Source organism: Phalacrocorax aristotelis, chromosome 6 (assembly GCF_949628215.1).
Source record: "Phalacrocorax aristotelis chromosome 6, bGulAri2.1, whole genome shotgun sequence".
Taxonomy (NCBI): domain Eukaryota; kingdom Metazoa; phylum Chordata; class Aves; order Suliformes; family Phalacrocoracidae; genus Phalacrocorax; species Phalacrocorax aristotelis.
This window is the reverse complement of record NC_134281.1, coordinates 49,811,789-49,826,960: the sequence shown is the minus strand read 5'-3', so window position 1 is coordinate 49,826,960 and position 15,172 is coordinate 49,811,789. Positions and strand designations below refer to the sequence as shown.

The window sequence follows — 15,172 nt, the reverse complement described above, 5'->3', positions numbered from 1 at the left end:
AAGTTGAGCCCTCTCACTTCTCATACACTTCGACTCATTCTGTTAATGTGTACTTTCACAGAAAATTAAGATAAACAAGTTTGGTTTTTTTTTAATTTAAAAAACTAAGACACCCCACCCACCCCAGCATTCTGGCTAATCACAATAAGTGACAGTCCTCCAAATATTGTAGCCGCTTTTATGTAATGAATGTAGTATTTCACATCTAATTCTAAGGCGAAGTTGAATTTATAAAATAGCTTGCTGCCTTTAAGAAAAAAGTATTTTTCTACAGTGTATGTGATTAAAGATGTAGACGACTTCCTGATACTTATTGCAACAAATATCTTAGTCCCCTGTGGTTCCTGTTGTACTCTCTGAGCATGTAATAATATGTTGAATGCAATTATTGTCACCATGCTTGGAAGAGGGTGTGTTTAATTTAGTCTCACAGTCCTAATTTTAAGGAAAAAAGAGGTCTTATTCACCCCCATTTTGCAGATGGTGAAACTGAAGTACAGAGGTTGACTGACCAAAGTTACAGAGGAAGTCATCTGGAAGCTAATAATGGAACCCAGATTTACAGACTTTTTCACTTATGTGTTTTGAACCACAGGACTATCTTTCCTCCCTCCCTCCCTCTCTCTCTCTCTCTCTCTCTCTCTCTCTCTCTTTTTTTGGTGAATGACATTGTACATAAAAGGAAACTGTCAAGCTTGATGGAGTCAAAATATGACCTACTTTGACGTTGGTTCTTTCTCGTTGTGGAAGTTTACTGCTTGGCATTTTTCAAAAAGGAGTGTTATATTGATTAGAAAAAATATATTAAGTGGATCCTTTTAAATGATTGCTGTATTTCCTGCACTAAAGTACAATGGTGTGAACTTGTTGAGATAGGAACCACTCTTCTCATTGTGTATGAAGCATGGGAGATTAGCACCTACACTAATCAATTAGATACAAGGGAAACTTGGGAAAGCTACAGAACGTTCTGCTTTCAAGATAATATGATATTGCTGAAGAGTGAAATTTTTTAGACAGAAAATATCCATCCATGGTTCAAAGCAAAACAGTGTTTTAATATACACTATATTCTGATCAAAGCTGCATGAAAACTACTGCTGAATGTTCTACCAGTAGGAGAAAGTGGGGATGTCTAGATAATCAAGCTATTTAGAAGAGGTAATATTTTACAGTTATGAATGCATTTTCATAAGAATTTTTAAAATTATACTTAAGAGATTTTGCAACATTAACATTGCCTTTCTATAGGACAATAAATTGCTTAATTGGCAGCAAACATTTCTTTTTTAAGATGTGTGGAGTATAAAAAGATATGAAGTGATAGAAATCTGTTTCTACAAGGTTTTGGATTTACCCATTACCACATAATGTAAACTAGATTTTTTGGAAATAGTTATCAAACATAATGAAATCACAGGTAGTGTGCTAAGTTCTAACCTACCAAAACCTTTAAATTGCCTTTTTTTTTTTAAAATTAGGTGATTTTTCTACACATGCAGTATTTGTTTTAAGCATTGTATTTTGAACTTTCAAACTTGTTTAAAAACAAGCTGATAGTATTTTGGTTTTGTTTTTAAAGGAAAACAGCTACTTCCCTTATCAAATAGTGTCCACAGTGGAGTGGGACAGACGATATGGCAGCCGCCTGGAGATACCTCAAACCTGGTCCGCATGAGAAACCAGTCCCTAGGACAATCTGCTCCTTCACTTACTGCTGGTTTGGTGAGTCTGGGAATACTCATGATGATTTTGTGCTATAAATAAAAAGTGGTGTGATCTTGTGCTTTAGCTTTCACCTTGCTTTCCATGCTCCTGCTCAGTGAATGCAGCATTTTGTTCCTGCGGGCACTTTTTAGGGTAGAAGGTGAATTAGGAGGAGAATATGTTCATCCTGCTTTTGACAAAAATCAGGAAAAAAATGTGTGTGTGAAGAAGAATTTCTTTTTTGGGATGCTGCTCCTCAATGCTGCTTAAGCTTCCTGATACCTGACAGCAAATATCACTGGAAGTCTATGTTGATGTGAGCATGGGAACTTGACCGTTTAAAACAAGTTTAATTGGAAAACAGCTTTCTGAGTAGCTACCTCTGCCTGTTTCCCAGGAGAAAAGCTGGGGGGGTTTGAAGCTGAAAGGGATAACTGTCCAAGGAATTGAAGAGCTGGAACTGACATCTGCTCTTCTGTGTGGTTGCTGTCAAAAGGTTTTGGTAAAGTGAACATATTTTTGAAGAATGTTGCATCTGTTAAATTAGCATTTCTAAGAAGAGAGTATTCTGTACGGAGTGGGGGAGGAACTCAAATATCTGTAGTCAAGACTGAACTGCAAATCAAAAGGAATGTACGTTTTGTTTGTAGATGTTCCTTATCACCTCTAAATATCTAAAATCACTGAAGTGCAAAGAGAAGAAAAATAGAAGAGTAGGAAAAGACAGTTGTTTGTGAGCAGTCATATGTGCAACAGAAATTCTTGCTAAATAGTGGACTAAAAGCAAAGCTAGAAGCTCCCCTCCCCAACTTCCATAGAGTTGCCTGTATTACAAGTTTTACTAAAATGAGGAAATTTTTGTGTGCGCTGCTTTATGGAGCTGAAAGTAACTGGGTAAACGTATATTACATTATAAGACTGTTTAGAAGCAATGACACCTTAAGTAAAAGGGTACCTTGGATATAGCCCTAAGATTGTTAGCCCTTAGAATTTTTTTGGGGATCCTAGAGAGTTTGGCATCACCAGGCTATGAAAAGAAACGTAAATCTTTAAAGTTCAAAAAGACATTCTTTTGTGTTACCACTACTTTTGATTTCTCAATGAAGTATTTGTAGTCATAGCATTTTCAGACATGCTACTATATTGAAATTCTTCTGATTTAATTGTATTGTGTCTTAGTTTGGTGCCTGTGCAGCATTTGCCTTAAATTTCTATTCTTAGCAGTGGTTATAGTTTGACAGTTACAACAGGAAGGGAAAATGCCCATGCGAACTTGGCATCTAAGAATTTATCTGATGGGGATTAAACAAAGTAATACGTTAAAATACAGGCCTGTTCTCTAGAGGTGAGGAAATGCCTTGAAGCTTCATAGCTTAAGTTAATGAAAATAACTGCTTTAAAACAAAGCATTAGTTCTCAGATATTTAATTTGGAATACTAATTCGTTGCTTAACAACTGTGTAGAATTCATCGAGCTGCAGATGTGTTTGTGTGTTACAATTCTGCATATTACTAACATGATGTGTTTTCAGTTTGTCATGGTAGTGTTTGTGCTGTCTATCAAATGTCCTGGTGTGAAACGCTATGCCAATAACTTATTTTAAAATAATTTAGAATTCTCTGCTTTCTAATCAAAGCAGAGAAATTCAGCTATAAATCCAGTATTTGTCCCTCTGTGATGGTGTTAGGTACTGAAGTTTGTGGTTGCTTTCCTATCTCTGTATACTTTATGGTGGGCTCTATGTTAATTACAGTTGCAGTTAATTAAGCCTAGAAATCAAGAATTTGTATATGAAGTGGGCTTCTAAAGCAATGACTAAATAGCTGGTCACAAGATAAACGTCTAATTAAATGTAGTGAGTCCTGGGATCTTGGAGCTAGTTCCATGTTTGCAGCTGTTTTAATATGCTTGTGGTATTGAAATACGTTTCACAAATTGGAGTAGCAAAAGGTCTCTTGCCAGTATAATTAATCTCCTTTGAAGAATAGCTCTATTAAGAGATGAGTAGGTTCAGTAATGCACAGTGTCATTTTGATATGCCAGCTTTGATTGCTAGAGCATTTAATTCTTTTATTACTTGTTATAATACAATAGACGGATAGCTAGAGAAAAGTGGGAGTGTGGTATGGGAAAGCCAGAAAACTCAAAGCTATGTGCATTGTTTCTGCTCCCTCTTTTTGGCACTGTAGGTGTCAGTGGATTTTCCTTTGCTAAATTGCGTTGCTGACATTCAGTAATGTGTTTGCTTACTTTCTAACCGCTACTAATCCTACAGATTGTTTGCTGCACTTAAATTGCATTCTTTTTAACTTTGAAAGTATTTGCAAAGCAAAAAGATAAATTTACAATAGCAAATCTATAGAAATTAGTTTGCAGCTTCTGAAACAAGACTGATAGCTAGGCTGCTTACCAGCAAAACTCAGGAACTGAAAATAGAAACAATTCTAACATGCTAAACTACATAAGCCCAATTTATTGTTAGACAGAATATTTCAGCTTGTACATGTGTGTTAGTCCAGATTAATGTGTCTGCATAGCAGTTTCCACTAGATCTTTGACTTGAGAAAGAAGCCAGGGCAGACTGAATGCTGAGCGCTGTCATCGTGGAATGAGAGATGTTGATCTGATCTGCCCGCCTTCAGAATATATGTGCAGATTTCAGAGGATGACCTTCAGTTGATCCTCGACTCTTAAGATGGGTGGCTCTGACCCTAGTAGATTGAATTCTGGTGGAGAGCATCCTACTTAAGACTGAAATGCTGAAGATAGCCAAGAAGTAATCAGAGAAAGAAGACATAAAGCATCATTGCGGGCATCTCAGTGGGCGTTTTTCTGCTCTCAAGATCCAAGTACAGTAAAAACTGGGGGTGCAGGGAGTGTGTATGAAGTGTACGTGTAAGGATGATAATGTGGGAAATCTTGTATGACTTCGTTTGGGGGTTTATTTATCTGAAATCTTGACCTGCAGGCACCCTGTCGTAAAAAGAGTTACGACGTAGACTGTTTTGAAGGCAGCTAGTGTGAATGATCAGGAATATGGATGCGTTCTTTTATGAAGAAAGGCAGGAAGAGTATCAGGGCTTACTTTTAGAAATGACAAAACTTGTGAGGAGACGGTTGTGATCATTGTAGAAGAATTAGATTGGGAGTGACTTTCTTGCAAATATTTATTTTGACAAAACTCAATGTGGATGTAAAATTGATTGCTGGAAGCAAGCTGAAAGGTGTTAATATTCCAGGGCTGGAGCATTTATGGGTAGATAAGGGATGTAGCGCTGGAGCACTACACTAAAGCTGAATATGTCTTTGCAGTTGTGGAGAGAGATGTGGGTTTTTGTGTGTGTGTCCCCTGCCCCCTCACCCCCACAGAGAGCATCTCAGGCACTGTCTCCAGTGTTTTGTGAAAGAAACATCTGACAGTGTGCTACCCATTAATTAGGACTACATCTTACATGCATTTCTCACTATCTAATGCCGGGAAAAATTTGAGATGTTCCAAGAATAAGAAACTATGCATGTTCCCTCTGCCAGCTGTGGTGATGGGAAAACATTTGAAGAAGCCTGTCAGTGGAAAAATAAGATACTTTTGTGAAAGAGATTTTGAACCTTTATTTTTGACTTTTCTTTTTATAATTACAAACTTCAGTTTTCTAAAGAGCTCCCAGAACTGAACTGAAACTTGCTGTACTCCTTGAAACTGAAAAACTGAACATGATTTTTGAAAATGAGGTTGAGGATTCTAGCTGGGTAGTTGCAGTTCTCTCTTTAGTTTAAACTTTCTTCCTTATACTCGCCATAGGGGGGTACCCCATGGTTCATGGTCAGAGCCATTTCTTCATCTTCAGAGACCACTGACTAAGTGGTTGGTGCTCTGTTAATCCTCTGATGCCAGAGTTGTAAGATTTCCGTGTAGGGTCAGTCTCCTCTTCAGAGAGTAATTTCAAATGACTCTGTGGTTTTACATTTACTTTGTAAGATAATGGTTAAACCAAAATGAGACAATTGTGTATTCTTTGCTGGTATAGAGAGTGCCAGATAATTCACCTTTCCCTGGTCTTGTTCTAGAGGAAGTGGTTAAAAAAAAAAAAAAACCTCTCAGATTTTGAGTAATAATCTGGAGAATAATCTGGAAAGGCTCAAATGTGAAGACCTGAATTTCCTAACAAGCTGAAGAACCTCCTGTGTTGAATAACACTGAGCCATTGACGCTGCCTGTTGGGTTCCCCAAAGCTGTACGGATTAGGCAGTACTGAGTGGAATGGGAAAAATGGTTGTCCTTGTGATGGTGGATGTGGCTCTGCAAGGAAGTGTGCGTTGGAAACCTCAGTTTGTAACTCAGTTGGTAACTGAGGCAGACTTCACACTGTGGCATGTTGTCTTTGATGTCCAAGTGGGGTATGCTTTTTAGATGTAGGAGAGAATATTTACTGTTGATTTTCTAAATTTTTACCCCTTTGATTTTTAACTTAGTTTTAGATATATCAGGGATTAGAATAATTTGTACCTAGTATATAGACTTCGTGTAATAGTGTATTTCCCCTGCCCAGGTTGCTCTTTATTAAAAAAGGATGAACTGTCAAATCTGTATCATTCCTGACTACCAGAAAGAATGACTAGTTGGCTACAGGTTTGGGTTTGTAGGTTGGACAACTTAGGTAATTCCCTTTAAATTCATGTGAAAGCTAAATCCAGTGGCTAGTTTCTGCAAAGCCTGCTGAGGCATTCATGGTGCTGGTCAGCCATCTGCTGGTGGGCCTGCTGCTATTGGCAGAAATAATAAAAATCTAAGTAAGTATTTGTAAAACATTTTTAGAGATCCTGGTAATTGTTAGTGATTTTACAGCACAGGCATGTTATTTCTGGGATCGTGTTCCACAGTAAATACTCGCTAATAACCTGGCCTTTTCTATTTTCTTTTTCCTTTCCTTTTTTTTTTTTTTTTTAATGTAGCTTCATATTTTAATACTATACCATGGTTTGCAACATTCTTTTTCTGGTAGCAGAGAGATGTTGGTTGGAATAGTTATTAAGAAAATAAGATTTTTTTAAAATTATTATTTGGAGCTATTTATATAAATACTAGTCGTTTGTAGTTTATGGGTCAGAAGCTGTGTTGCCTAATTGTGTTTTGGTCTATGGCCTGCTAGGTGGTGCTGGAGTACTGGAGGTCTCAGTATAGTGATTTGCATTTTCAACACAAAACATGATTGCTACAGGGCCAACCTAAAGAAGAGCTAGAGGTGTTTTTCCTGTAGACTTATAGCTAAAGGAGACCTCAATTCTGTGTTGATTGTCAATTCAGTACAGAAATTAATAATTCAAAAGGCCTGATGAAGTGCAGTGGAACTAGAAGTTCAAGCTTCTTTATACTCTGCTTCAAAACTCCTAGTTATAAAAGAAAATTCTATCTCTGGGTCTCTTACTTAGTCCCTCGTGCTTTAGTGTATTTAGTGTTTATTATTTAGGACCTCCACTTTATGCAGTCATCTGGGTAGTGGTTGCTAATCTCATAGTGATGAGGTCTTGGAAGGAATAGCGTTTGTAGTGACTAGCAGGTATCTGACTAGCAAATTAAACGTTTGCTCAGCACAGTAGCTGATCTTCTACTACACTCTGCACCTTTCTGCTCGATATGTACACTGGCAGTGAGGTGAGTGCATAGAGTTTAGACTTCTGCTTCCTCACAAAAGAATTAGATGTAATCTCTGTCTTTTTGTTGAAAAATACTAGTTGGGGGACAAGTCATTAATGCCAGTTGTGCGTAGAGTTACCTCCTGCTGATTGACTGGGTACTTACTACAGAAGCAGACATTTGAATGATGAGAAAACTTCATTTACATTTGTGTGTTATGAAACACGCAGCTGCTCTTTTCCCCAAATATTTTGGCATAGATTACTTTTAATTTACATTTTAGGTGGTGACAATTTGACTATTAGGATATTGCTAATACAGCTGAAAATATTTTTGTCTAAGGATGGTCATTAAAGTTATAGCTGATGAAGACCATAAATTGTTCTAGGGAGTAGAGAACTTCCAATACTTGACTGTACAAGAGGAATTTAATGTTTTTATATTGTTAGAAAAGCAGAAGATAGCAGAAACTATGGTTGTATGAATGAATGGATTTTATTACTGTATGAAGGCATGGAAATGCATTTTAAAATAGCAGTTGTAATTGTAATAACCTGAGATGGGAAGTAAGTGGATTTCCAAATTAAGATCACGTGAAGTCTAATTTTATGCATACTAATTAAAAATTTGCATTTACTTATGCTGCATGGGAGCAGTAAATGCTCCCATTTACTATGGGAGAGACTTTGAGAGTTCGGGTACATTATCAGTTTTGGAAGATGTGGTTGTAAGGAGATAGATATGAGTGTTGCTGGAAGAAGGAAAGCGGTGTCCAACCTTGCATTCATTTGAAAGGGACTGGGTTTGAGGAAGAGGTAGGGAGCAAGTTCCAGACAGAGCATTGAATGTATTGGGGTGAGCTGAATGATAAAACTTGAAACTAAGAACAAGGAATTTGGATCTGATATTGAGAAACATTGGAGAATAAGGCCTGTGCAAAGAAGTAAATGATATTGTAAGCTTCTTTGAATGTATTTAAGTATTTTGAGTAAAATTTTGAGTATTGGGCAATGTTTAGAGAGCTTGCAGAGATTTACCTTTGTCACAGCTTTAAGGTATCTCTGGTAGGAAAACTGAAATGTGTGTACTATAATTCTGTATATTTTCATGATAGATTCAGGACATGTGCTTCACAGTGGCATTCAAAACTGATAGTCCTGACAGGTTTTTCACTAGTAAACTTCATTCTGAATAATTCATGTGTATCTGTTAAAAGACAGCAAATAATTATGATAAATTCTGTAAAAAAGTTATATTTAGTATATAGTGCATATTACTGAAACACAGTCAGCATCTTGCTCTGAAGAAACTTCAGTGTATTACTTAAGCACAGTCAGCATCTTTTTACTCACTTCAGTTAAGTAAATTCTGTTTTGGAGTGGACTCATTGGCTCAAAGGAGATTTTCATACCTGAAAGAAAATTTGAAAACTCTTCTGTGTAGCCTGAGGCTTGTGACTGTAGGAAATATGAATTCATAAAACTTGCCTTGTGATAATTGTTAGGCACTAGACTGTCAGTTTGAATGATTGCACTTCTCATTATCTTCAGATACTGTGTGTTATTTTTTTGTCTGTGAACATGTCGAAATGATTTTTGGCACATGCAGTCAGTTCTGCTCCTGACAGCAGCACTATTGTAGGTGTAAAGTGAGAAACTGCTGTAGTGTGCATGGAAAATTAGCTTTTTTTCCTTGGGGAGCTGTGGGAAATTTAAAATAAAATATAAAGGATTATTCAGACTGTCTTGAACACACATTGTCACTGAGTAAGGCTTTGTTCCGTAAGAATGTTGTTATGTGGTTCTTATTGACCTCTGTATAAAAATATACTGATGTAGACAATAAAAAATCTGGTTTTCAATTTAAAATATTTTAAAGTTGGCTGTTTTATTTCAGTGATGTGTTTTTTTTGGGCAGGTATTTCCATAGAAAGGCAGTGTGAGATGTCCTCGTTTAGTATTGTAATATGGCTGCCTTTTGTGTCTGGTAACACTTCTGGTTACTGTTACCTAGAATGTAACAATAGGACGACCAGCCTTTAAACATGAAATAGTTTGTTTGCCTAAGTTTCAAACTACTTTGTTCAAGTAATGCAAACTGTTTTGAGCTTTAAGACATCTATAAAAATCCCCTGTAACTCTTCGACTAAGCAAAAGCTTTGGAGATGCTGTAGAAATTAGTAGCATAATCCTCCATGTTTGGCTGCCAGGGTGGGTGTGGTGTGGTTCTTCCCCCCCCCCCCCATGTTTTCCTGTAACATAACATTTCAGTTTATCCAAGCCATGCAATGTGTCTTTCCAGCCATCCAGTTTCAGCTCCAGAGATGCACTGATTGCTTATTTTACCACTTTGAGGAAGATGGGAACACAGTGATTTATACGCTTCACCTCTGAGCAGCTGCAGCTCAGAATCTTTCCTAAGAGTTAATCTAAAGTCCTTATTACCTTGAGATTACTAGAGGGGGAGAGGTGAATTCTCTCAGCAGAGATAAGTGTAGCATTGCAAATGCAACACGGTACTAAAGCCTGAGGGTTATGCAACAATCCTGATATCTGAACTTTGATAAACTAAGATACAGAGAGGTTAAGTCCTCTGGTCATCAGTAGAACCGGGAGTAAAGCATACCTCACAGACCTTCTGCAAAGCTTAGTTTATTAATGCTTGGAAAATGTTTGAAGCTCAAATGGACAGTGCTCTGAAATAACTTACTCCTGCAGTTGCTGTATCTGGTGTGCCTGTGTCATTCTCATCTCTGATTTTGTTCAAGATATTTAGATTTTCAAGTCAGTTGTTCAAAAGCCAGGGAATACCTTGATCTCTTACCTGGCTTTGCTATGTTATTATTGCTAACCTGAGCATTTCTGCAGGAACTGTGATTTTTAAACTCTTCCCTGGTGGGAACTGCAGTCCTTGTGCTGTGAGAACATGAGCTATGAAGCCAGAATAACCATTACACTAGCAAGCTTGATTTAGAGTCAATATCTGTAGTTCTCTTTGTGAACAGAAGCTAGGATAAATAATGGTCAGGCTGTTTTTTCAAAGCTTTTTTAATGATAGGAATAGATGAGGAGAATTCTTGTATTGTGGCATTTTGGATTGATGAGAATTTTTTTCACTGAAAGCAGTTGTGGCCAACTAAGTATGTATAGTGCAAAATTTGCTGAGAGGGTGCCTTACCTGTTCAAAACAAACCAGCTTACCTAAGCTGTTTTATTAGTTAATAGTGTGGAACAACTGAGTGAGGTGCTTCTTGCTTTTGTTATTTATTGCAGTGACCAAGTTTCCATTAAAAAAAAAATAAATTCTGTGTACATCACGAATATAAAACACTGTCATGTCGAGACTACAGTGCGAGTATGCAAAAATGTCAATGTGAACTTTAAGTTATTGGCAAGGAGGAAATGTTTATAATGGAGGATTTAAAGATGTGCAGGGTTTCAGATCTGTCATAAAAGGATGTGAAATGTAATTAACCTAAAATAACCTTTAAAATATTTTTGAGCCTCATATAAATTAAATGAGCTGTTGAGATAACTTAATGAGAGATTTTAATTTTGTACCTTAAATAATATCCTACTAAAATCCTCTAGATTTTGCTTTGTGATGGAATCCACCGAGACTTAAATTTTCACAGTGACCTCATGATTCAGTAACGTTGTTAATATATTTCGTGAATATTTGAGGGTAATGGCAGCATTTGTTCTTTAAGTACTTGAAGCCACAAAGCTCTAACTGAAGAGATGAATGTTCAAACCTCATTATTTTAATATGGTTTTACGGTATAGTGACAGTAAAAGTAGTTATATGATGAACTTCTATTGCAGGGTTCATAATTTGTCCATGAAAACAGATAATTATGTGAAACTTGGAATTAAAATTATCTGGCTTGGATTTTAAATAAATCATGCAACTTCAGGTCTGACATGGTTTCTGTATTTGTTTTCACTCAAAATTAGAAATAAGTATTTCCATACCTTTAATATAGAGAATGCTGCTATGTGATTTATTTACACAAGTGAAGTTACAGTGCATGCACTAAATTTTTCACACGAAGACTTCTAGTAGATACTTTGTTATGTATTTGTTTCAAATAGTAAAGTCTGCAGAGATACTTTTGGCAAATTTGCATATTAAATTTTCTAAACATTGATAATTGAACTAATTGAATGGATGAGCTGGTGCCAAGGAAAATACATGGTGTGTTTATCACAGTGTCGAGAATCTAAGGGTTGAAGACAAAGGTCAGAATGTTCATTACTGCTTGCATTTCAGCAGTGTTGCTAACCTTGGTTGCCTGTTTGCAGCCTTGCTTACTGTGCTGTCATCCCTTTTAAGATCCCTCCTGCCTGTTCTGATGTTCCTAAGCTTTCCTTTCCCTCCTGTGTTCTCCCAGAAGTGTTTATTTTTCTCTGTGGCTTCCCCTATCTGCAGAAAACAGGAAAAAACCCTCCCCACAGTAAAAATTAGTTACTATTTGATGACAGCCAGAAAAGTTCTGAATTCAGACTGCTTTGTGCACAAGTATACTTCTTCTGTGACTTCCTTAATCACGCTCCACTGTAAATTCTTTGGACTTTAGACTACTGGTCTGAAAATCTTAGTGTGAAAGCTATAGAGTTGTGTCTTGTATTACAGTTTTACTCTTGCTCAAAATTTGCACATCTCTCTCTTACCGTACAGTTTCTTGTTCTGGTACAACCTTTATTTCTGTAGTATCTCCTTGCTAAATGAATGGTGTTCTGAATTACAGGCTTCTGATCCACAAGTTCTGTGATTCTGCTCAGATGACAGTATGCAATGTAAAACTAAGTTTGTGGGTATTAAATATAGTGATGACTGGTTTTAGGTAACTGTTGTTTTGCCTTAAAATTCACTTATCAAATGACTTCTTTCAAAATAAAGTAAAATATAGAGTGTTATGAATTTAAAACATGTGGGTGCATTTCTTATGAAACAAATCTTAAATCTTATTAGAACAAAATAGGCTAATGAAATAGAGAAGTTTGGCAAGATAAACTCATGAGGGTTTTGAAAGAAAGAAGGAACAATTCATAATATTGCATGCACGCAGGGCTATCTGAATTGAGAGGAAAAGTACCATGTCAACATTGTCAAATTATATTGATCAAGCATCAGCATCAATCGTGATTAAACAGGCAGCTGTTTAAAGTGGTGTATTTGACAATGACGTCTTTTTATTTTCTATATGATTACTTGCCTGCTGACATGTTTATTTTCTCTGTGTAATTTACATACTGTGTTTAAAATGTTGCTGACTGAGAAATAGTTGAATGATACCAGGCATAGAGTAGAAAGAAAATCAGACCTTCTTATAGCTGGTATGAATATGTATGAATATCAGGTAATATCTACAAACAAAACAGTTGATTTATGTACCAACTTAATTCTAAGACAGCACTGTAATAAATTGTTTATCTCCTTTTTTTTTTAAATGGTGAAGTTTATTTAAAAATCAGTTATATAGAGATTAGATTTAAAAAGAAAATGACAGCAAAGCCTTGTATAAATCAGAGATGTTGAAAACCTTGGGGGACCCTGTTCTGTGTGGATTATTTTCAGACAAATCTATGGTATCAACTTCCCTGGGAAAGTGTCAAGAACAGATTAAAACCCATTTAACTGGAGGGGTGCTTGGCCATTAAACTTGGCTCTGCAACGATGTGATAGATATCCCTTGCCATTCTAATTGCTGAATACCTCTGTTTTTCTATAAGCCAAAGGTAAACTGCTGCTATTCCCCCAGGCTTACTATAAATTGCAATAATTTAAAGGGAAAGGTATTGTGGTGCCTAACTTCTTCAATGAAGTACATTAATGATGTGTCCCCTTCCATCTGCTATCTGATTTCTTTTTTGTCCCATTATTAACAAGGCTTTTATCATCGAGCTTTGCCTGCGTTGTATGAAATCTCCATCTGAGAATAGTCATGGGTAACCGTTAGTAATTGTTAGCTCCCTTTTTCCTTGCACATCAGGAAACTTTCCCAATAGTTTGGGGGTTCAAAAGTAGGTAATCACAATTCCACATTCTGGACTTGACAATCAAAGGATGGCTAAACTCCATTTTGTGTTAAGTAAAATGGATAAAGTTGATTCAACTCCATTTCACCTAAGCTATATAATTGAGTTTATCCTTTTGTTCTAAGCTTCTGTTTTGTGTTTAATCCCACAGTTCAGAATAGTGGAAAGTGTATGATAATGTTCACTACCACTAAGTATTATGATTACATTTGCTACTGTATGTTTTACAGATAATTACTTTAATTCCATAAAATGCTCCAGTACTGACATGGCTATGCCGAGGAGTGGCTCTCTCTTATGCGGTTCAGTGTCCCAGTATTGTGTCCTCAAATGAAGTGGAAAAGGTTAAAGAGGTTGAGGTTGTGGCTGGCTGGTGCTGCATGTTTTAAGACCCTCCTCCCTGCCCCCATCTGAAATAGGTAAAGCATCAGCGAGTAGCACAGACAACCAAAGCGTTGAAACTTGGATCTAATTAGGAAGTAGTAATCTGGGGCCTGCATTACCCACTGTCTGATGAGGATAGGTGGTGCTGACTGCAGCGTGCCCAGGAAGATCGGACACTGTAGAAAGAAATGTTAGTGGGAGACTTTGGTTACTTTTATGTAGACCAGACACGTGCTACAGTGGGACATGGTGAGAGCAGACTTTACATGTGCAGTGACTGTTTCATAAGAAAGATCAAGCTCTAGTAAAGAGCCCGTGGGAGGAGAGGTGACATTGCTTTTATCCTTAGCAGTGCTCAGTTCTGGTTCAAAATATAAGTCAAAAATGCTGAATAATGATATATGTATGACTGTTCTGTTGACACAGAATGGTCATATTCAGTAGCAATTCTTCTGACAGCTACTTTAAAAAACTCAGTTGATTGGCAGGTTCTTAACCCAGAAAGTTCTGCTGTTTCCTAGAGATACATTTTTTTTAGAAATGTAGTTTGCAGGCAAGTTAAAAGCTCTGAATAATTCTAAGTCTGATGTCTATGTGTTTACTTTATCAGCAGAGGCAGTAATTTAAACACCCCGACCCCCACCTCCCCCATCCAAGAGAGCACCTAAGAACTCTTCTTAGAAATTACAGTGATTTATTTGCAACCTTATTTTTCCATAAAAATCTCAACAACTGATGTTACTTCTGCTTCTTCTTTAATTGGAAAAGCTGATACAGGATTAAAAAAATTATTTTGCCCAGGATTGACGTTGTTGTAGAGCTGCTCTGAAACTTCCTGGATTATCTGCTTACTCCTTGATTCTTGTTTGGCTGGGTAGGCATGGTCTTTTTTTGACTTTTCCTCTTCTTCCTGTTGCAAAAGAAACTTTGAAGGCAGTACTGGGAAGGAAAGGGGTCTGCTAGTGCGGAAGTTCAGGAGCACAGGACAGAGAGCAAACTGCTGCAATAAACAGATAATGCTGATGTCTAATAACTTTGAGGTATATTTAGAATTATGCTATTGTTGTTGTGTTTGTGTTTTGTCCGTTGCAGCTTGCACTTTCATTTAGTTGCTTTCTACCTCAGCAAGTCAGAAGGAAGCCTTAGGAGACAGGATTTTCTTCAGCTTCATTGCTTATTCTGGAAAAAGCTTCTTTCCTTGAATTCCACCTTGACTGTACAGATTTGTGTTCTGCTATGAGATCATTCTGTCAATATAGGCTTGTTTACTTCACAACTTTGGCAATTTCGGAAGGCTCCTTTCAATATTAAACCATCCACCTTTTGCATTAGCAGATTGTTTTTCAGCATGGAACTGTGGATTGCTACTGGTGATTGCCAGTGTTCTGTTCTTCTAAGAAGACCTCA

At 36.9% G+C, this 15,172-nt stretch overlaps 2 protein-coding genes across 10 annotated transcripts in view; one reads left to right on the top strand and one right to left on the bottom strand.

Annotated features, from left to right (window-relative positions):
• Positions 1-15,172, top strand: part of MAST2 (microtubule associated serine/threonine kinase 2) — a 199,587-nt gene that overhangs the window by 27,959 nt on the left and 156,456 nt on the right. For 8 of the 9 annotated variants that reach the window (XM_075097735.1, XM_075097736.1, XM_075097734.1 and 5 more), the window contains one exon: positions 1,583-1,725. In XM_075097735.1, the coding sequence (XP_074953836.1) occupies positions 1,583-1,725 (143 nt within the window). Of the gene's footprint in view, positions 1-1,582; positions 1,726-15,172 lie in introns of those variants that run through there. The other variant, XM_075097741.1, reaches the window with a different exon arrangement.
• Positions 1-15,172, bottom strand: part of PRDX1 (peroxiredoxin 1) — a 262,541-nt gene that overhangs the window by 164,489 nt on the left and 82,880 nt on the right. The window lies entirely within an intron of this gene.